Below are 22,894 nucleotides of genomic sequence, written 5' to 3'. Positions count from 1 at the left end.
TAAACTTTAAGCATCTTACTAGTATATCACAGCTTGGGGTCAGTGCACAAAATAAAATCCAAATCACAATAACTGTACAATGCTGCACTGGAATCTCTTTGAGAATTTTGGCTGTGGCTGCATATCTGTGGATAAGAAAAGCCTAAATTTAAACAAAATTGACTTACACACTTACGTACCTTTTTGCTTCTATGCTCTTGATAAAGCAGTCTCTCCTAGTGCATTGGATTTCTTTAAAACCCTTGGATGGGGATTTTTATTAGAAAGAGCTGGGAATCAGGTAGTTCCAATTATACTCAGCTAAAATATGTTCACTTTCAGCGATAGAAAGATACTCTTTTAAAGTGTTAAAGCAACATATACTTAATAAATGACTACTCTTGTGTTCGAAAGATTCCTATAGCTTTGGGTTTGCTGTATTCCCAAAGCCAGCAGTAGGCGAAGATTAATTCATATAGAAATATCTGCTGTTCAGAATTGTGCCAGTAGTAATTCAATTAATCCTAAAGACAGAATCTTGAGACCATTAATAAGGAGAGTCATTTTACCCCCAATGAATTGCCTTTTTCTGCACTGGAGAAGAAATTATGAAATAATTCATTAAGACCTAATAAATCTTCTTGAGATGCAGATTTGTATCTGCACCAAATTTATATCCTGTAGCCAAAAAAGAGACACTTCCTCGTTATACCTGGTATTTGTAGTGCTTATAATAAATAGAAGTATAATATGGTCAGGATTTTGAAGAGTTTACAGAGAACATACCCATCCCTACCCCCGATCCCCTGCCACTAGTCCACATTTAAATCCTACATTTTTAGTGATTAAAATGAGAGAGGTTATTATGGTGGGGTGGTGGGAAGTGGAATTGAGGGACTGGAGGGGAAAGTATTGAGATAGGGCATAGGCTTCAGATGGAGAAAGAGAAAATGCTGTCTTAATATTTATATTTCTGAATAGACGACAATCAGGTGTCTGTTTTCCCACACAATCAGTATTCAATATCTCTGAATTTCCTATTGTAATAGAGTAGAAGGCACTTCTCTATTCATGGAGCACTAGAGAAGGTGATTTTGATTTTTTTTTCAGTAGATTTCATTACTGAGATATGATCTCAATAACTGCTAAACTGTGTTTTAAAAAAATTGAATAACTGTGAAATCCTTGACTCAGACCTCTAGAATTTCTTCTTCGGTTTAACTCAAACATTGACCAAAAATTGTTCCCTGTGATGGGAAATAAGCTGTGAAGTGTCAGAATTATTCCTTTTGTTTTGTAGAAGTTGGAGCTTGAAAACTAGCCTTTAACAGGAAAGCGAACTTTAAATAGAGAGGGAGATGTTGGGGGGGAGGGGGGGAGTGGGTTTTTATTGTTGCCTTAAGGCTCCTTTATGATACTCTGACAGTGTAACTGAGCCCCAGACCAGATGGGAATGTATAGGGGGTTCCCTTGCTAGCGTAGAACTGACCAGATGGCTTAGGGTGCATGCTGGGAAAGAAAGAGGGCAAGTCATTGGAGTTACTCTCCTGCAATTCTCAGCTTTCCATGGGCAATCAGAGGGTAAGTTACGGCAGTTTTGAGACTTGGGGAGTGCAAAGGTGGCTTAAAGCACCAAGTGCAGGTTTGGAGCAATGGAGAGTTGGGGCCGAAATCTTCCTTTATAATCTAGTGAACGGTGATGTATCTGCTTGAGGAGTTGCTACGTTACAGTCAATGTAGAAAGTAAAGACTGTAAATAATTTTTCCCCTGAAAATTCCTCTGCAGGGGGAAAAAAAAATTTCTGTGGCTAGTGTGCAGCTGCCTAGTAGCCAATAAGACTATCTATATGAATAATTCAAAAATCTGGACAGATATGCTCCGGGAATCCCAGATATCAAAATATGTCATTCGGGCACTAGTCAGACAGAAGGCCTTTCCAATATAAGAACTCTTGTCTCCAGTTTATTAAATATTGTGTAGACCTAGCAGCTGGAAGATGCTTACTAGCTTGAAGGGGAATTGGTGAGCAACAAGTCATCTTATTTTTATCCTACTTTAAAAAAAAAAAAAAAAAAAAAAGTGATCTAATTGGTTTGTAGTTTCATTGCTGATCATCTGCAGAGGTAATCGTATACAATCTGCCTTTTGCATATTAAGTAAAACAGTTTTAAGACCATTTTATAAAATGAATATGCATACCAGTGTGTGTTGATTTGAGTCTTATCCAATGTCTCTTAAGCCCTGCAATATTTGCAGTATTGCCCATTCTTGGAATATATTTTTAGATTAATTTTTGATGCCAAGAACAACCAAAAAGCATAATGAGATGGAAAAATAAATGAGTTATGTTTTCATTGATATAACTAATCTAAAATGATGGAATTACATTACTTGGCATGCAAATAATAACCAAATATTTGTTTACTCTCTCAAATGTTTTTGTCATGGTTGCAAAAAGAACACGAGATATTAGGATGATGTTTTCATAGGTTTAGCATAATATAGAGGAGATTATTGTAAGAAGCGGCTAGTTAATCAAAAACATCCAGGTTACATATCTTTGTACTGGAAGTGGAGATGAATTTTACATTCAGACCTGGATTTTTTTTTTTCCCCATCAGAATCAAATTTATGGTTTCTACTTAAGATAAAATTCTCCAAGCAGCCACTTAAATAAAATGAGATTAATATTCTATAGTTCAATAGTTGTACGTGGTACATTACAGACATGATCTCTGTCCAAAGTAGCTTGGAGACTATATTAGGTGGAAACTAAGTTATAAACTACGAGCTAAGGTTCCTTAATGTGGTTGTTTCTATGGTGTTGGAGAGTCCCATAGATTGCTATTATCAGACTTTCCTTATTTATTTTGTCAACCACCCTCTTGGTTTGTTTTTGTACCTTCTTCGATATCGGCTGTCCTGTGTGAGACTTCTAAGAGAACATATCACCCAAAAAGTTACTTCTGAGTCTTGGAATCTATACAACTCTGTAAGCTCTTGGCTCCTATTCCAACTAATCCAGTAGTATCTAGATATTTGCAAGAAGAGAGATTCTTGCAGTTACCAAAAAAAAAAAAAAAAAATCTTTACCTTGGAAAAAATAAAACTATTCTATGGCTTGTCAATCAGAAAAGCTTTTAAGCTGTATCTATAAAGGTGGACAGCTTAATGGGTAAGCAATGTTTGTTCTGCATTTCAAGTGCATCATTGCACTGTAAGCAGTGTAAATTTAGCCCCTTTAAGCTTGATCTCCTGGGGCTGAGATTTAAGTGTTTGAACTTTAGTTGAAAGGCATATATTGATTAGTCTTTGATTTAGTCATTCTCCACTGAAAAGTTACTCAGTAATGACTTGTACCTGCCCTTTAGTATTTTTTTTATTCATTTTGTAGATTCTCTCCCCACCCCTCAATGCAATGAGGAGCAGAAAAGAAAAAGCAGCTGTCACACTGCGAACATAATTGATTCAATAAATAACATTTTTAAATTCCCAAGGCAAACCTCGGAGTCTTCACTTATGTCAATTAGTGCTCTATTCTGTAAATGGTGGCATGCTTAATTTAGACTGATGGGCTAAGCTAGCCAGTTCTCGCTTCCCATGGAAAGAATAGTCATGGAAGGCGAGCTATTATATACATTTCAAAAATTTCACCTGATTTTAATGTAGAGCTGTGTAAAGAAGTGCTCTTAAACTTTTTATTAAAACTAGTATTGCTTTTTATTCTCTTCCCCCCTTCGTGCCCCGCCCCCCCAGCGACTTGAACTGAGCAAGAATTTTCTCAGCTTGTTGAACAGAAGAATACACAGGGTGAAATCCTGGCCTCATTGAAGACCAGGGTAAAACTCCCATTAATTTCAGTGGGGCCAAGATTTCACCAAGAGGATCTGAACATGTAGTAGCAAACATTATATATAGTCTGGCAGAGCATACTCCATTAGGGCCTTGCATCTTTAGCACTCTCTTCCTCCTTAGCACTGTAACAGCCTGAGTTGGTTAGCATAGAGGTGTGCTGTAAGGTCTGCTTTTTGTCTTTTGCCTGGGAGGACCTGGATATTGGGCCAGGTCTCGTTAGTGGTGACATGAGGAGTGTATGATGAGGCTAACGTATTGTTTTTGTCACTGACTTGTTTGACTTGAACTGGGTTTCTTTGCTTATTTTGCATCTTTCTGAAAGTTTCAGGGGCTCCCAGAGCATTGGATTATTATAGTTTAGTAAAAGTTTGAATGAATCAATAAATAGAACAGGCTAACGTGTGTTGCCTAAGACGTTGCCTGTCCTGAGGATTAACCCCCATTTCAGCTGTCAATGACAAGTAACCTGTGTGTTTTGCTCTGGTGTAGTCCTTTAATGTAGACAAGGCAAGTGTCAGTAACCCCAGTTTCCAGCAGTGTTTATCTGATGCTCCTTTATTAAAAATAATGCCCAGCTCTTATGCAGCATGTTTCATCCATAGAGTTCAAAGCCCTTTGTTGTAAAGGTAAGTGTTATCCCCATTTTACAGATGGAGAAACTGAAGTAGAGGGAAGTGAAATGCCTTAGCAAAGTTCACCCAGCTACCCAATGGAAGAGCTGGGAATAGAACCTGGATGTATGGAGTCCCAATCCAGTGCTCCAGCCACTAGGCCAAGGTTCCTTCAATTAGAGTAGAATGCTGTGGGCACAGTATGATGTAAACACTCCCTCTCATCTCCCCACTGCCCCATATACACATACCAAGCTATATAATAGCACTGCTACCCCAGTATTGCTGCAGACAAAACTACAATGGTGTTATTGCCATTTTATGGTAAGGCAGTAAATCGTGTTTTCTCTAGATTTGACCATCGTCCCATTGTTGGATGATCTGAACAAGTCATCTGCTTGCATGTTGTAGTGTCTGTTTTAATACATGTGATATATATGTAGGTTGTGATTTGTCTGTATTCTTTACAGGGTATTAGAATAATGGAGACTCTTCTGCAGGAACAGTGTGGGTGCCCGTTTTCCTGAAAAGTAACTGTAAGTGTGTCATCAATTTAAAGATTCAAAATTCAAGATGTCTATATTTGCACACACAATGTGTTTATAAAACAGATTTTTTAGTTGGTAATTTTTGCTGATCTACATTTCTTAACTAATATATTCCACGTTTCTACATACAGACTTTATATAGAATTTATGATCCATTTTGAATAATATCCAACACTTACTCATACTGAATACAGGAAAAAATAATGAACTGCTGCTTTGTGAGACTTGATAATACAACAGCGTTCCTTAACATTATGTTAAGACCTCTTTTGTGGGCTGTCTTTTTCTCCCCCGTAATTTATCTATCACTAGACCATGAGAGTGATAGTCAGACTTAATAAAACAAGATGTTAGCTTTGTCTGGAGATCATTATTGCTTGCAGAAAAGTAATCTCTTCAGAGATTGCCCATAGAGGCAAGATTTGGCCGACTTTAAAAGTAGCTTCAGAATGAGAGCAAATGGCTATTGATTAGCTCCTAATAAATATTCTTCTAAAAGCTGTTTTCTATGCTTTTTACAGGAAGAAAAGTGTCATCAGAGCAATATATCTTTATTGCTGTCACTGTTTCCAGGGAAGTTATCCAAATTTTATTGGTACCATTTTATTGAGGAAACAGAGTATTCAATATGCACAGCTTGGAGAAAAGATGACAATTGTCTATACGTCTTTTGGATAAGATTAAGGAAAGATATGCTGTTTAAAGGGACTCTGATCCTGAGAGATGTAAATGTGGAAATAATGTCTTCATGTGGATTTCTGGTGAAATTTCCAGAGACTAAGCATTCACTGAGAGAACCAACATTAGCAAAAACATAAATAGCCCTTTTTGCTGTGAAGAGATCTTCTACCATGTCAACCAGTTATCTTGAGTCTTGCCAAGAGAGGTATGAATATCCTCTATTAATTTTAATAGTTTATTTTGAAGCTTAGTTGTTAGCGACAGTGATTCTATTCACAGAATGCATAATCTAATAAGCGTCAATGGAAATGTGTTCCATCATAGTTCCATGCAATTGTATGGACTCAGCATCTCTCTGCAGGTATTTGATATTTCCAATGTGTCTGCAAAACCTGAAAACAAACAACAAATTAAGGCTTCCTTTGGAAAAAAAAAAAAATTGTCTAGTCCTTCTGAATGTGAACTAATGCAAAGCTTCCCTGCTAAGCCTGTAGAAACACAGAAACAGTAGTTCTGGGAGATGAGACTACACCCATGTGGAATCATCACCTCACCGAGGAGAAACCTGGTAATGGCAATTTAAGTGTGTACTTTGCTAATTATTTCACTGCTGAGACTTTTTAGCAGAAACATCCATCTAACATGCCCATGTTTATTTCAAAGGATGTCCCACCACTATAAAGTTACATGTTTTAAAGTGAAAATATTTGATTGTCCCCCAAACGTGTGTGTTTGTTTTGTTTTTGTTTTGTTTGTTCCTGATAGGAGCCAATGGAGAAATTTTTAAGGGGATTAGAAGGTTTTGGAGTAAAATTCTTAAGGGAAAAGAGAGCTCGCATGGATGAGGGATTCATTTTGAAAGAGCAATTTTATTTAAAACCTCTTATTAAAAATACAGTACAAGTAAGTTAGGGCTAGATTTGGATACCCTTGCTCATGCTGAACAATACCTCAGTCCACAAAGAGTCCCACTGAAGTCAATGGGTGTCAGGTGGTACTAAGTGCTTTCAGTTGAGCATGAGTGTGATTGTTTTTACTAATGAGGCCTTGGAGAGGAGAAATTTTGGCAACTCCACACTGTGTACCATGCCAGAGGATCTTTAATATCCATGCAGAACAGGCTGGGCCTCTGCTTTTAAAACCTTGTTGGAACAGCTTGAGGGGGGAAAAAAAAAAAAGTAGACCTAGTACACATTTTTAATGGCAAGATCAACTAGCAATAGAATCATTTGATTGGGGAGATATTGAGCTGTTGTTATTAGTGATGCTTAACAGTCAGTTAAAGAAAGTTCTTGTAGCAACAGTGTGGAGGCAAATTTTGTTCAGTGTGAGGAAAATTGGAGTAGGTAATTTTAAGTCCTTTCCAACCCTACCGGATATAGTTTTTGATCAAAATGGCTAAAGCAGCATGGAATACAATCACATTTACTATCTACAATCAGTATATCAAGGCATGTTTAACTCACTGCTTCCAGAGGTTAACCAACTTGTCTGGTCATCTGGAAAATTTAAGTTTAAGGCACCCCAGGATATAATTCAATATACTAGAGTCCAATAACAAAATTTTGTCAGCTTTTGTAATTTGTGATTGAGCCAAAAAGGAATTTGCTAACAAGGGGTTGCTCTTATATTTAAAAGTTTGATGAATGATTCCTGATGGCATATTGCATTATACTATCTAGGTAATATAAAGCCCCAATCCAGCAGAGTACTCAAGAACATGAGTGGTGGCGAGTAGCCCCAGTGTCTCCAATAGGATACTCGTGCCTAGAGTTATAGAAATGCTTTCCTGTGTCTTAATCTTTATGAAGTGAAGACAGAAATGAATAAATATGTTCTGCACAACTCTTTATAAAAAAAAAAAAACCAAAAAAAACCCCTAAAATTAAAAGCTACACTTCTGAAAAGCTGGGCCTTAACTTGTAATTCATCTATTCAATATTTCAGCATGACAGAAATCTGATTACTCATAAGGCTAAAGGCATGACATATAGCACACTTCTGAGGAAAGGGTAGACCTAAAAAGACAAGCATTTGTAAGTGAGAAATTGGAATACAACCGTGATGTTTTCTATAGTAAGTACACCTGTGTAAACTAATTGTTCTGTTTGATTTTCATTTTGGAATGGTGTATTTTGAGTTTTTGCATTGTTTATATTCTTCAGAGACTATTTATCTTAACTAGGGCATATTTTGGCTTTGTCCCTATGTAATTTTGCAGTTTATGAATGAATAATTTAGATACAATAGGCAAACAAAATCTTAGAGGATGACTCAGACTGGACGACATAGTAGAAAGAGACCAATATAGTAAAAGACACTTGTGTCCTGTTAGGTTCAATGACAGTGATGCATCTGATGAGCTAATCTGTGGGGATGACAGTTCTGCTTTTTTCCCTCTTGGCACTGTTTATCCTCTGAGATCATAATCCTATAGATAACATCAGTTTATTGAATAAATTAACAAATTCTTTTAGAAGTGCAGCATTAAATGTTTTCTGGAGCTTCAAATAGGTAGAGTATATGGGATCTACTAGAAAATCCTTCTTTAACCACCCAAAGGACTGGTTGGGAAAAATATCCAAATAATAAGTAAGTTTAGTCTAATGTCCCAGTATAAGTTTTTCTATATGTATTCAATGACTGATTAATGATTGAGAATAGTTGCTCAGATATATTATGGTGGTAGTGGTATATAAATACATATTATTTTGTAAACTTATAGGCCAAGATTGTCAAAGTCCTACTGTGTCCTTAGTAGGTCCCTAAATAACTGCCTTGAATTTTTTTTTTTTCCAAGGAGCCTAATTTTATGCACTGCAGGGTCTGACTAATGGCTCACTTTAGTCAGGGGAAACTAATATATTTGTTTCAGCGGGCTTTAGATTGGGCCCACAGTTTTAATAATCTTGGCCACAAGGACCTCCAAAAGTCATGTTCCCTCATACTTGTAAACTTTCCTCTCCTTGATAGTGCTGCATATGCCATCCAGTGAAACCTTTTAAAAGTTAAATATTTTTTTCCTTACTCAAGACCAATACACCTGGGGCAAAATAGTTTTGCTTACTTTTTCTCTGTAATTTTCTGTCATTCTAGATTAAGTCTATGCTTCTAGGCAATTTAGAAATTCTCTTTAAGCGTTGCTTATTGCAGTTTTTATTACTGGTTGTTTTTAAAATCTTTTTGTTCTTTTTTTAGATTGCTCTAATGCTCTAGGGGGAAGAGTGTTATATACAGTTTAAAAACAAATTTTGTTAAGGAACAAAATAAACATAAACAACTCTCAAAACTAATCGGAACAGTCCTAGGTAAAATGATGACTCAAAGCTCTCAGCAATGAGAGAGTCTTTGGAGGTGAGGAAGGGCAAATTGTATTTCAGAATGAAGTAGATCATTTGTCTTAACTACATTGTGTTTATGAGCTCTGTCATGATAGGATGAAAATTTGTTAATCTAACATAGCAGTAGCAGTCCTTTTTGCTAATGCACTCATTAGTACATTTCAGATAGCTAATAGTTTATGGCAGCAGTAGCAATCAATTTTGTATGTGTATATATAATTTTTTTTAGCCAAGCCAACTGCTACTATAGCTTATAAAAGAAAATCATGAATGTGGAACGATAATTCAGGGACTTTATTTCAGCCAGGTGATCCATTATCAGTTTAGCCATATGGTGAGGAAAGGTGCTGTATTTTTTTAATATATATCTTGTGTGTATGAATGTATGTTAACTGTTGGATACACAATGTTTTTATATGCTAACTATTGTACTGAATGTATTATCATGCCATTGTACATATTCTGTGTGATTATACAAAGAGTACTTGAACACAAAGGAAATGTAAAATGTCAGCTAATTACAACAGCAAATGACATCACCCCTCTGTACAACCTTGAAATAGTGCACCTCATTACATTGCAATTCTTTTATAAAATAAAATTATTAGAACTCTTCTTTCCAGTCTATGCTCTGTTCTGTTTGGAGGTTCCCACCACTGGGCTTGCTCAGGTACATGGGGGGGAGAGGGGAAACTCTGGTGGTTTTTATTTTTTTTTTCCAGTTCTTCCATCCAAATAGAATCAACTTTCCACGTGTGAATTGGCTTTTTCCCTTTTGTCCAGTCTGGATACTATAGCATTGATCCTATGAGTACTTGCACTTACATCTAGCTTAATCTGAAGTCAAATGGGACTACCCATGTGAGCAAAATTATGTGTATGCATGTTTACAGGATTAAGCCATGTGCTAGAGTCACAGCTGGTTTAAATTTGCATTGCTCTATTTTAAATCAGTGGACCTACATCAGTTTATCAATTGAAAATTTGGCCCCAATATGTCTTGTGTGGAAAGAACCCTGACCAATCCATGGATATTGGCACAATGGACTGAATTGCCTCTAGTTCTGTTTGACTTTGCTAGTTAATTGAACTCTTATAATTTTGGTCTTTGAGCATTGAATAGGAAGCATTTGTGAAATGTGAGAAGCATGTAATGACAAACACAAAATACAATTTTCTAATATATTTATAGGTATTCTCTTGCATGTTAATTCTTTGTATTGCTTAGAAGGAAACCATAAAAATATTTCTCATAACTTGAAATCCTTCACTGCTTAGAACAACTGCTTGGAAATTTGTGACTAACGTTTTGATTCTCGATCAATAGCCATATTATTTCAATGGAGATGTATTTTTTAAAGCAGAACACATCAGTGGGAGTTCAGACTAAAAAAACGGATACCGTGATCTAATCCCCAAATTTTCATTTGTTACTTAATCTGCACAAGTGCATTGAAACACTTATTTTGTTCTTGGGGGTAGATGGTTTAAAACCCTTGCAGTGCATGTCAGGAAAATAGACCAAATATAAAGGTAAGTTACATTTTGTACCCTCCAAGGTTTGCAGTTTGTCATTTTTTAGTTAGTTGCAGAGACAAATCCCAAAATATTGATAGGAACATTATCCAGCTGAATATCAAGTGACAGAATTAGATCTTTGTGGTGCAACAGACAGAGAAAATCTAAACCAGTGTTTCTCGACACCCCCCCCACCCCCAGAGTGGTCATGAAAGGCAATTGGGGGCTTGTGAGCCATTGACAATTGTATTGCAATCAAAAGCAAAGAAAATCTTGCTTCCTTATCTCCCTTTACACCCTTCCAGGTCAACCTCTTGAAACACACACCAATAAATTATACAGGCTTATCATTGATACAATTTTATAGTAAATGTAAAGGGGTTGTGAAAAATTCTCAGTTTCAATACAGGGTCGCCAGCCTGAAAAGGTTGAGCACAGGGCTGTCAATCGCAGTTAACTCAGGCCATTAACTCAAAAAAATTAATCGCAATTACAAAGTGTACAGTGCTCACTTTATATTTTTTATTGCAAATATTTGCACTGTAAAAATGATAAACCTTATACAAGTACTGTAGTGTAACCTCTTTGTCGTGAAAGTGCAATTTACAAATGTAGATGTTTGGTTGTTTTTTTGTTTTTGAGTGCAGTTATGTAACACAATGTAAAACTTCAGAGCCTACAAGTCCACTCAGTCCTACTTCTTGTTCAGCCAATCACTAAGACAAACAAGTTTGTTTACATTTACGGGAGATAATGCTGCCTGTTTCTTATTTACAATGTCACCTGAAACTGAGAACTGGCATTCGCATGGCACTTTTGTAGCCGGCGTTGCAAGGTATTTACGTGCCAGATATGCTAAACATTTGTATGCCTCTTCATGCTTTGACCATCATTCCAGAGGACATGCTTCCATGTTGATGATGCTAGTTAAAAAATGTGTTAATTAAATTGGTGACTGAACTCCTTGGGAGAGAACTGTATGTCTCCGGCTCTGTTTTACCCACATCCTGCCATATATTTAATTTTATAGCAGTCTTGGATGATGATCCAGAACATGTTAGTTTTAACAACACTTTCACAGCAGATTTGACAAAACGCAAAGATACCAATGTGAGATTTCTAAAAATAGCTCCAGCACTCAACCCAAGATTTAAGAATCTGAAGTGCCTTCCAAGCCCTCTGAGGGACAAGGTATAGAATATGCTTTCAGAAGTCTTAAAAAAGCAACACTCAGATGCAGAAACTACAGAACCCAAACCACCAAAAAGAAAATCAACCTTCTGCTGGTGGCATCTGACTCAGATGATGAAAATGAACTTGCATCTGTCTGCTCTGCTTTGGATAGTTATCTAGCAGAACCCGTCATCAGTATGGACGCATGTCCTATGGAATGGTGGTTGAAGATGAAGGGACATATGAATTTTTAGTGCATCTGGCACGTAAATATCTTGCAACGCCGGCTACAACAGTACCATGCGAACGCCTGTTCTCACTTTCAGGTGACATTGTAAACAAGAAGTGGGCAGCATTATCTCCTGCAAATTGAAGTAGGACTGAGTGGACTTGTAGGCTCTGAGTTTTATATTTTATTTTTTCTATGCAGTTATTTTTTGTACATAATTCTACATTTGTAAGTTCAACTTTCATGATGGAGATTGCACTACAGTACTATTAGGTGAACTGAAAAAATACTATGCACTGTGAAAAACAAAAATATTTGTAATAAATATAAAGTGAGCACTATACACTTTGTTTTGTGTTGTAATTGAAATCAATATATTTGAAAATGTAGAAAACATCCAAAAATATTTATTTAAATAAATGCTATTCTTTTATTGATTAATCTTGCTGTTAAACTTGATTAATTTTTTTAATCACTTGACAACCCTAGTTGAGAAACACTAATTTTTAATCTCTCCAGAAACACTTCTACCATGCACATCACTAAAGTATCTAAGCCATGTACAGTACATATAGCCAATGCAGTCTAGTCTAGCTTGTGTTTTTGCCTGTATGAACTCTTAATCATGAAAACAATGGGTAAGATACAGTTCAGAATTTTTACAGCTGTGCATCAATAAAAGTTATCAATTTGTCTGCTGCTACACTTTCTGCACTGATGGACTTCATGGAACACTGTGTCCCTCGGTGTGCAGGTTCAAACGTTTTGTTTCTGTAACTTTACCCTTTTCCTTTTCTCTGATGAGCAAAATCGTTAGTCACACGGAAATCAAAGAAACTCTTGTCAACAAGTCTGAAAAAGTCCCTTAAGACTCTACGAAGTGAGTTCAACAGAAAAGTGGATCTGACCGATTAGTTCCTCAGGGAAGCTACTTACAATAGAGATGGGAGTGGGGTGGATATAAAAGGTCACATTTAATATAGTGTAGTGTGGGGTGAATAGTATAAAACTTCCATATTTTCATGGGTAATACTTTAAGCAGCAGGGATGGCAATTCCTGGATTTCATCAAGCTGGGAGCAAATAATAACACTATAAAAGATTTTTGGTGGCCATAGCAGATAGTCTCTGGTGCAGCACACTAGGAAGCTAGAGTTTTAGGGAGTGTCAAAGACTAGTATTACTTTTTTTCCTTTTAAAAATATTTGAGTCTTTCTGAACAATTCAGTTAATATAACCCAGCCAGGCTTATTTCAGGAACAAATTTTTCTCTCTGCTGTAAATTTATTTATATGGGTTGTCTGACTTATATTGCCAGTCCAAGACAGACAAACATTTTGAAATAAATCAAGGGAAGTGCATGTGTAAATACCTGTTCTCTGCTCTTAACTGCTCAGTAAATCTGCTTCTCTCATTATACTGATTGCAAACATGAAGAGTACACTTTTAGTCTCCTGGTTAGAGAGTATTGTAACTAGAACTGAGTGAGAGGGCGGGGAGATGGATATGTGGTTTTGTTTGTTTGTTTGTTTGTTTTTTTTTTTTATTTATTTTTTAAAGGATCTAATTGTAACACTTACTTGCAGCATGTTTCTTCCACAGAATCAGTCCCTCTTAATTTAAGAAACAAGTGTTTCCACCCTCTATTCCTCAGCTGTTCTGCAAGCATGTGCATGTTTTTACATAGATGCGGTAGCCAGAGTATTCTTTCTGCAGACAAGACCTATATTCCCTTCCTTAAGGAGTATTACATGAGACTCAGGTAAATCTGTTGTGTTTGTTTGTTTATTTAATTTATTTATTTATATAAGGCTACGTCTACAGTGGGGGGGGAATCGATTTCGGCAAATTCAGCTACGGGAATAGTGTAGCTGAATTCAACGTATCTGATCCGACTTACACTGCTGTGAGGACGGCGGCAAATCGACTGCCGTGGCTCCCCCATCAATGGCGCTTACTCCTACCTGGGCTGGTGGAGTATGCGTGTCGATTGGGGGATCGATTATCACGTCCCAACGATATATTGATCCCAGAGAGATCGATTTCTACCCGCCGATCTGGGCGGGTAGTGAAGACCAGCCCTCAGTGTGAGCAACTGCAGTGTAACTTGTTATAGACACAGAGCCAGTGTACATATAGTAAAGGGACTTGACCCTGTATGGGGATATATGATTTAGGGCAGGGGTTCTCAAACAGGGGGTCAGGACCCCTCAGGGGATTGCGAGGTTATTATGAGGTTATTACATGGGGGGTCGTGAGCCAGCCTCCACCCCAACCCCTGCTTTACCTCCAGCATTTATAATGGTGTTAAATATATAAAACATTTTTAATTTATAACAGGGGTTGCACTCCGAGGCTTGCTATATTAAAGGGGTCACCAGTACAAAAGGGTGTATTCAGGCCATGTACTGTTAATGTTCTATGGACAGAAGATAACTCCTCCCTCTGAGAAAGTGAGAGGAGGTTGCCCCTCTACTCAGAGGGAGGGGAATCAGGGACAGAGGTGGACAGTGGGGAGCCTAAGAGACAGGGCCGGCTTCGTTTTTTTGCCGCCTCAAGCAAAAAAATTTTCCCGTGCCCCCCTGACCCTGCCCCAACTCTGCCTCTTCCCTGCCCCATTCTAACCCTTTCCCCAAATCCCTGGCCCTGCCTTCTCCCCTGGGCGCACTGCATTTCCCCTCCTACTCCTCCCTCTCAGGCAAGCCTTGGAGGGAGGAGGGAGAAGCGGAGCAGCGGCGGGCTTGGGGAAGTAGGCGGCAGTGTAGCGGAGGTGAGCTGGGGGGGGGGGAAGCGGTTCCTCTATTCCCCCTGGGTTATCTCCTGCGGCCCTCCCTGCGCCCCCCACCGCCGCAGCTCACCGCCGCTCCGCCTGCTCCCCTGAGCGCACCGCTGCCACTCCGCTTCTCCCCCTCCCTCCCAGGCTTGCCGCAAAACAGCTGATTCGGGCGGCAAGCCTGAGAGGGAGGGGGGAGAAGCGGAGCAGCGGCACACTCGGGGGAGCAGGCAGCAGTGGAGCGAAGGTGAGCTGGGGGGGTAGCGGTTCCTTCTCCCCCCCCCCCCGGGTTACTTCCTGCGGCCCTCCCCGCACCCCCCACTGCCACAGCTCACCTCCACTCAGGGCTGGCTCCCGGCTTTTTGCGCCCCAAGCCAAAAAAAAAGGAGCCGGAGTGCCGACCCAAGCACATGCTTGGAGTGCTGGTGCCTAGAGCCGGCCCTGCTGAGAGAGAGAAACAGAGTCTGTGAGTAAGGGGAGAGGGCAGCTAGAGGGATGGAGGGAAACCAGGACTGATTGAAACTGAAAGTAAGTGGGGAGACTGAGGTTGAGCAGGACAGACAGAAAAGTTCAGAAGAAGGTCCTTTTTAGTTTAAAGCTGGCTGGTCAAGTCAGTGCATGTTTGATGGCGTGTTCCTGAATCTGTCCCTGTGTGTTCCTGATCATTGGTTCTGGTAGTCTCCAATCATTGATTCATGTAGTCCTTGTGTTCCGGAACAGCAGAACCAAAGATCCTTCAGATTCAGTAGGTCTGCTCTAATGTGCATCCCTGCAAGCAAGCACTACTGGAGTTCAGGAAGTCACGAGAGGCGCAAAGACTGACATGGGCATAAGACAGCACCCAGTGAGAGAGCTGGGGAAAGGGGAACCTTGAACTAATTAAGTAACCTATAAGATAATAGCCTGAGCACACAGAGAAAGCTATAGTTACATTTCTTCATTTAGAGCAGTGATACTCAGACTCACGCTCGTGAGCCTCAAGTGGCACTTTAATGTGTCTCCTGCAGCTCCTTGCAGCATACGATATTAAAACACTGTGATTTAATTATTAACCAAGCTAAGTTATTAACCAGTCCGGATGCTTTCATTATGTTATTAACCAATTAACTTAGTGCAAGTTGATAGATATTCTCACAGCAAATAAATTAATAAGTTTATCCACTAAATATTTCCCCTTTTATACTGTTTAAATATGAATATATAGTATTAAAGTAAATGAAATGAATTCACACTACTGTGGCTCTTTTGGGTAATGTTGATTGCTAATTTGGCTCCTGAACCATTGAGGTCTGAGTATCCCTAATTTAGAGGATTATATTTAGTTACGTACTCTTAGTGAGAGTATTTTCAGACCATTATAATTTTTTTCATTATATGCATTCTTTGCCTATTTAATGTTGTAGGTAGATGGAATCCAGTCTCATTTGTTCCAGTTTAAATAAAATCCCCATTTTGTTGAGGTTTATTTTTTGACAACCTGTTTATTCAATTGTAGCCAAGATAATACATCTTTTATCCCAGTACAACACCCCCTCCAGCTCGTACCTGCCGGGTAAATTATACCACTACTGTGACTGACCATTACTAAATCTTGGTTGGTGGTTTGGGATAGGATGACACTCAGTTGTGTTTCAAATTATAACACAATGATCCTGCCCTGAAAGGCCTTTATACCTTTATATAAATGTTGGCATGTTTACCATTAACTTCATAGAATGATAGGAATGTAGGGCTGGGATGGACCTCAAGAGGTCAAGTCCAACCCCCTGTGCTGAGGCAGGACCAAGTAAACCTTGACCATCTCTGATGGGAGTTTGTCCAACCGGTGCTGAAACCCCTCCAGTGAAGGGGATTCCACAGCCTCCCTTGGAAGCCTGTTCTGGAGCGTAACTACCCTTGAGTTAGAAATTTTTTCCTAATATCTAACCTAATTTTTCCTTGTTGCAGATTAAGCCCATTACTTCTTGTCCTCCTGTCAGTGGACATGGAGAACAATTGATCCCTGTCTTCTTTATAAAAGCCCTTAACATATTTGAAGACTGTTATCACATCCCCCCTCAGTCTTCTTTTCTCAAGACTAAACAAACAGTCTTTTTAACCTTTCATAACACAGATTTTCTAAACCTTTTATCTCTCTCTCTCTTCCCCCCCCCCCTTGACTTTTTCTAATTTGTCCACATCTTTCCTAAAGTGTGGCGCCCAGAACTGGACATAATACTCCAGCTGAGGCCTCACCAGTGCCAAGTAGAGAAAGAGAATTACCTCCTGGGTCTTATTCTTGTTAATCCATCTGTGAGGGGGTGGACCAGATTTGGAGGCCCCCTGCTGGAGGCTGTGGGACCCTGCCACATCTCACCCCAGAAAAGGGCAGTAGAGAGGTCCTCCAAGCTGCCTAGAGCGGTTATAGGGGACGCAGCCAATCATAGAGGCTTCAGGGAACAACCAATGGGGGCCCAGCAGGCTAGTACAGGAAAAACTGCAGGGCCAGAGTGAGATCAGTTCCTTGCTAGAGTTGGAGGAGAATGGATGGTGTGCTGGGTTGGCTTCTGGGACTCTACCCTTATATCAGGGCCTTAGCCTGGTGAAGAATGTGCTGGAGTCATGGGGAAGTGGCCCAGGAATTATAGCAGCAATGCAGTGTATTTAAAGGGACATGGTAGACAGCTGCTATCTATAGGGTCCCTGGGCTGGGACATGGAGTAGACGGTGGGCCTTGCCCCCCCCCCCCACTACTGGGAAGGTGGCCTGGACTTTGGTGTACCCCAGGAAGGGAATTGAACTCTTTTTAGTAGCACGGCTGAAGAGCTGGGGCCAGAAAGGCCCAGAGAGGCAAAGAGTCTCCAGGGAGGGAGCTCTGGGGTTGTGTGGCCCCGCACCAGGGCCCAGACTGCTTAAAGAACAGGGATAATTCGAGGGAGCCCAGAAGGGGCTGAGACACAGTTTGGTCAGGGTACTGTGATAGGCCCGGCTGGACTGATTGAAGAGTGAGACCCAGGATAGGCTGCAGATTGAATAGGGTTACCATCTGTCCGTACTTCCCCGGACATGTCTGGCTTTTGCGTCTCTAAATAGCCATCTGGGAGGAATTGGTAACAATGTTAAAATGTCCGGGTTTTTTTTCTCCCTTGCCTCCCTCCTTCCCTTCCATGCAGAGTGTGGCTGCTGATTGGGCGGCTGGGCCGATTGACCCACTCCCATTGGCCTCCAGCAGCCAGAGCCCTCCCCTGCTCCCCCCTCCCTCTGTCTGCAGCCCTGTGTAACACACAAACCGACCCACCGGGCAGCGTGTTTTGCAAACACGTGGAGCCAGAATGGTAAGGGGAGTCCGGGGGGGGGGGCAGTCAGGGAGTGGGGGAGTGATGGATGGGTCCCTGGCCTCCACCTGCCGGCCTCCCTCCGTGCATTCCCCCCCCGTGAAACCCCCTTCCTGCCTGCCTCTCCCTTGTCTGCTTGTACTGCCAGAGCCAGCAGCAACTGCTGTCTGCTGCCCCCGGGTCCTAGTGCCCCATCCACTAATGGGAAGACAGGCTGCCCTTACCCTGCCCTTCCACCCTAGCCCTGAGCCGCCCCAAACCCCTCAGCCCCAGCCCTCATCCTCCTACACCCTAATCCTCTGCTCCATCCCTGAGCTCCCTCCTGCATCATGAACCCCTCATCCCCAGACCCACAGCCAACACCTCTGCATCCCCTCTTATCCCCAAACTCCCTCCCAAACCCCCTTCCCATACACCCCCTCCTGCCCTCAAACTCCCTCCCAAAGCCTACACCACCTCCCACCCCCAAATTCCATCACAGAGCCTGCACGCTTCACCCCCTCCTGCACACTCACCACCTCCCCGAGCCTGGAGCCTGCACCCAGCACCCAAACTCTATCCCAGAACTTGCACCCCTGCTGCATCCTAATCCCCAGCCCAGGACCTGCACCCCAGACCTCCTCCCCTCACCCAACCCCCCTCCCAGAGCCTTAGGCAGGTGGCCGGGGGGGAGGTGTTCTGTGCACCACCAAAATTTCTACAACCCTGCCACCCATGCGAGTGGATAAGGGTCGGGGCAGTCAGGGGACAGTTAAGGTCCTAGGGGGGGCAGTTAGGGTGGGGGGTTCTCAGCAGGGGGCAGTCAGGGGACAAGAAGCAGGGGGGTTTGGGGTTCTGAGGGGGGCAATCAGGGGGTGGGAAGTGGGAAGGAGTGGATGGGGGCTGGGCTAGGTTGGGGCTCCCCCCCGTGTCCTCTTTTTTTGATTGTGGAAATATGGTAATCCTAAGATTGAAGGACCTTAGAGATGGAGCTGAAATAGGCTAGTGTTGGATTTATACCCTGGGCGGGGCTGGCTTTGCTTTTATCATACAGACTGTGTGAGACTTGGCCAGAGGGCTGAGTCACCGCAAACAGGTAGAGAGAGAGTGCAGGCACATGCACTCAACCAGGGGGTGCTTGTAAGAGGTGAGTGCAACCCTGTTACAACACCCCAGAATTATATTAACCTTTTTTGCATCTGTCACATTGATGAATCAGATTCAATCTGTGAGCCATTGTAACATCTAGATCCTTTTCAGCATTGCTACCACCTAGCCAATTATTCCCCATTTTGTAGTTGTGCATTTGATTTTTTTCCTTTGTAAGTGAAGTATTTTGTTCTTGTCTTTATTGAATTTCATCTTGCTGAATTCAGACCAATTCTCCAATTTGTCAAGGTTGTTTTTAACTGTAATCCTATCCTTCAAAGTGCTTGCAACCACTCCCAACTTGGTGTCATCTGCAAACATTATCAACATACTCACCACTCCGTTATCCAGTTTGAATATCTTCAGAGTCTGAAATAGATTTACACACACAAATGGGGTATATGAGCTGATGGCGTGGCTGTTGGTAGTGACAGAGAACTGAACCAACTGTATCAAAGCTTGATGTCTAGATTATATTAAATGTATTTTTTCACCATGTCAGCAACATGATTTACCTTTTGGGTAGCCCCTTCCTCCTCAAAGGATCCCAAATGCTTCTTAGGTTGTTAGATCTAGAGCTGATGAGACCATTCTTCTGAATTTAAAGACTTCAAACGTAAATGAAATTGGGAAAACGTTTGGATGTTTTCATGATCTTTTCACCCAACCATCTCCCATGAGAAAGAGATCACTGCACAATATAGCTACTCTGCACAACTGTCCCTGGCAGGTGGAATGAAAAATAGGTTATCCAGTTGAAATTACATATATATAAAGTAGGCTGTGGTGCAATGCAGTTAGCTGATGTTTCATTTAATTGTGACAAACTTTTTGTCAAGGCTCACACAGGTTGAGAGTATTATGTCTGTTAGCTCTTCTCTAGGTCTTACCTAAGCTAACAAAATGACTGTTTGGACATTGAACTACAAAGGAAACACTGGAATATGTTCATTCTTTTTAAATGAGCCTCCAAATGTTATTTATTTTGAGGAGGTACTATGCAGCTTACTGATTCTGTATGTTGCTCAATAAAGCCCCAGTTCAGGAAAGCACTTAAGCATATGCATCAGTCCTACAGAGGTCAATAAGTCTCAAGGGTAGGTAAAATTTTGAAAAGTGCCTAAGTTTCAATGGAAAAGTCAATGGGACTTAGGTTCCTACATGCCTCAGTCATTTTGGAAAATGACACGTAGGCTTCCAAGTCACTTAGGCACATTTAAAAAATAAGTGTGACATTTAAAGTTAAGCAAGTGTGTAAATGTTTGGCTGACGAGAGATAGGAAGGTAGGCCTGGTATCCCAAAGTCTGTTTTTTTTTTAAAAAGCAGGGCGGGCAAAGAAGGGCAATCTCATCTATATTCACACTACTTTCTTAAGCAGCTCGATACACAGCTGTTTAATTCAGGGCAGACTATAAAAATATGTGAGGAAAAACTGCTGTATGTTTGGTCTCAAAAGGGTAAAAATAACAAATTAAAATACAGAAATTTCATATTATATTCTTTTAATTATAGTGGTGTTGGTGTTCTGTTAGAGATATCAGCATTTCCATTCAAATATCCTTGTCTTTGTCTAATATCTGACACATCTATCTCTTGTAGTTGAATATTGTATACCAACTGTCAGAGAGAATGCATTTTTATTGTTTACTAAAAGTGTTTCTAAAAATAGTCCCCAACCTATTTACTTTGAGATTAGTTTTAACATCTTTGCTGACCTTCATTCCTGACACCGTGCATGAAACTCAATATATTTATTTTAAAAAATCCCAAGCGGAACTAACTGAATGTAAATAACACTAAGCACATCTCAGGATCTTTGACGGGTGTTCAGCTATTCCCTCTCTTCCTGCTGTATGGAGTCTAGTCTAATTTTGGCCTGGGGTAAAATTTTCAAATGGGATCTGGGTTCCTAAGTCAATTTTGAAAATGAGACTTAGGCTGCTCAGCTACTTAAGTACTTCTGAAAATCCGACCCCTGGTCTACCTAAGACATCGTTCTTGTGAATGAATTGGGACCTAATTTTAACAATAGTTGCCATGCTGCTGACTCTGTGCTGAGTGAAGGCAAGGGCAAGCCTGGTTCAGCATTGTGTAAGTTAACTATGATTAAATCCATGTAAGGACAATGGGGGTCCTGCCACTTATTTAGCGGGAAGGTGCCGGAATGTGTATGGTAGTGTGTACATGGTTCTGAAATTGCCATCACCATGGCATCTAAGCATCACGGGGCGGGGGGCAAGTTGTTCTGAATCTGGAGTTTGCCTCTCAAATAGATGGGGAGCCCAAAGGGAAAAGAAAGAGCTCTTAGGGTTAAGTTTTTTCCCCATGTTTACAGCTGCCTTTAGTTTGCTTGTTACATTTGTCAGCTGTTCTCTTCCTTTGTCCACTAGGGCAAATGAGTCCTACTTTGTAGCCTATTTACTTGTAAATCTGCACAGGTGACTTAAATATCACCCACTGATTTTTTTCTTTTTTTTGGCTAGCTTAAGTAAATCTTCAACAGTGTTAGGACACTAGTTACCCAGAGGAATTTGCTCTCCTCCAAATCAGTCATCAAGATTGAACTAATTCTTCAATTCTGTGTAAAGCACTGGCTGGTAAGCAAACTGTCAGTCTTGTGAATGTCTTGTCTCCTTTTGAAGAGCATGGTCAGCCATTTGTGATGGAATATTTTTGACCAGGCTGCCTGAATGAAAGCAGTGGGCGGTGACATCTCTCTGTAGGTCTTAAAAAATTCCTGTTTATAAAAGATGTTTCACTTTCTGAAACAAAAAAAGTATGATTGATTGTACTATAGTGTATCCAAACAAATCCCCAGTGCAAAGTATAATTTAAGACTATTGTATGGGGAGTCTGTAGGGAGACTGTCTGAATTTTAAAAAATAAAAAGGGAAAAAGGCTGATTTACAAACATTCACTAGTTGCTGAATGGCTCAGTGGTCTGTTTCACACAAATGCAGTGGGACAAATCCTGTGCTCTGTTAGAGCCCCTTTCTGTGGCTCTGAGAATGTAAACAGACCTAAAAAAAAAACCCACAGGAAATTTCTCATGTGCAGGGGTGGGATGGAAGGGAGGGGGACTGGCTGAAGAGCTCTGAAGGAAGTGGTTTCTGCCTGCTGCAGAGATTTTCAGTTCAAAACATTTTTCCGTTCAGCAGTCAATAGAGGTATGACAGTTTACACCAGCCATGGATCTGTGCCTCTGCAAGCTATGCAGGTAACTTAAAGCCACCTGTGTTTGTTCCCTTCCGTCCCCATACTCCAGGTTACGTCTCTGGGGAGGCGCTGCACTGAAACTGGCCTTGTAAGACTGGCTGTCAGGGCTGGATGCTACTGTTTTGTAAAATATATATTTGAAGTTCAATTGGGACCCAACTTTGTTTTCAATCCATCTGATCCTACGAACTAGGGTTACCATACGTCCTCTTTTTCCCAGACATGTCCGGCTTTTTGGCAGTCAAACCCCCGTCCGGGGGGAATTGCCAAAAAGCCGAACATGTCCTGGAAAATGCCGGCTCTGCTCCTCCCCTGACTCTTCGGCTCTGTTTAAGAGCCGAGCTGCCCGAGCGCTATGGGCTTCAGGCAGCCCCCTTGCCTCCGGACCCCAGCCGCCGGCTGGGCACTTCCCCTCCCGGGCATCGGCGGTGCAGGGTCCGGAGGCACAGGGGCTGCCCGAAGCCGGTAGCGCTCGGGCAGCCCGGCTCTTAAACAGAGCCGAAGAGTCGGGGAGGAGCAGAGCCGGC

The 22,894-nt window shown here is 41.0% G+C and overlaps 1 protein-coding gene across 1 annotated transcript in view; it reads left to right on the top strand.

The window, feature by feature from the left end:
• PRELID2 (PRELI domain containing 2) overlaps positions 1–6,835 on the top strand; it is a 40,254-nt gene extending 33,419 nt beyond the window's left edge. Inside the window, exons 6-7 of the mRNA XM_034779463.1 lie at positions 4,917–4,982; positions 5,516–6,835. Of these exons, the coding sequence (XP_034635354.1) occupies positions 4,917–4,973 (57 nt within the window). The 3' untranslated portion in view covers positions 4,974–4,982; positions 5,516–6,835. The remainder of the gene's footprint in view (positions 1–4,916; positions 4,983–5,515) is intronic.
• The last annotated feature ends 16,059 nt before the right edge of the window (positions 6,836–22,894 follow it).

Source organism: Trachemys scripta, chromosome 8 (assembly GCF_013100865.1).
Source record: "Trachemys scripta elegans isolate TJP31775 chromosome 8, CAS_Tse_1.0, whole genome shotgun sequence".
In the NCBI taxonomy this organism is placed as follows: domain Eukaryota; kingdom Metazoa; phylum Chordata; order Testudines; family Emydidae; genus Trachemys; species Trachemys scripta.
Note: the sequence above shows the minus strand (reverse complement) of the source record. Positions and strands in the feature narration are given on the sequence as shown.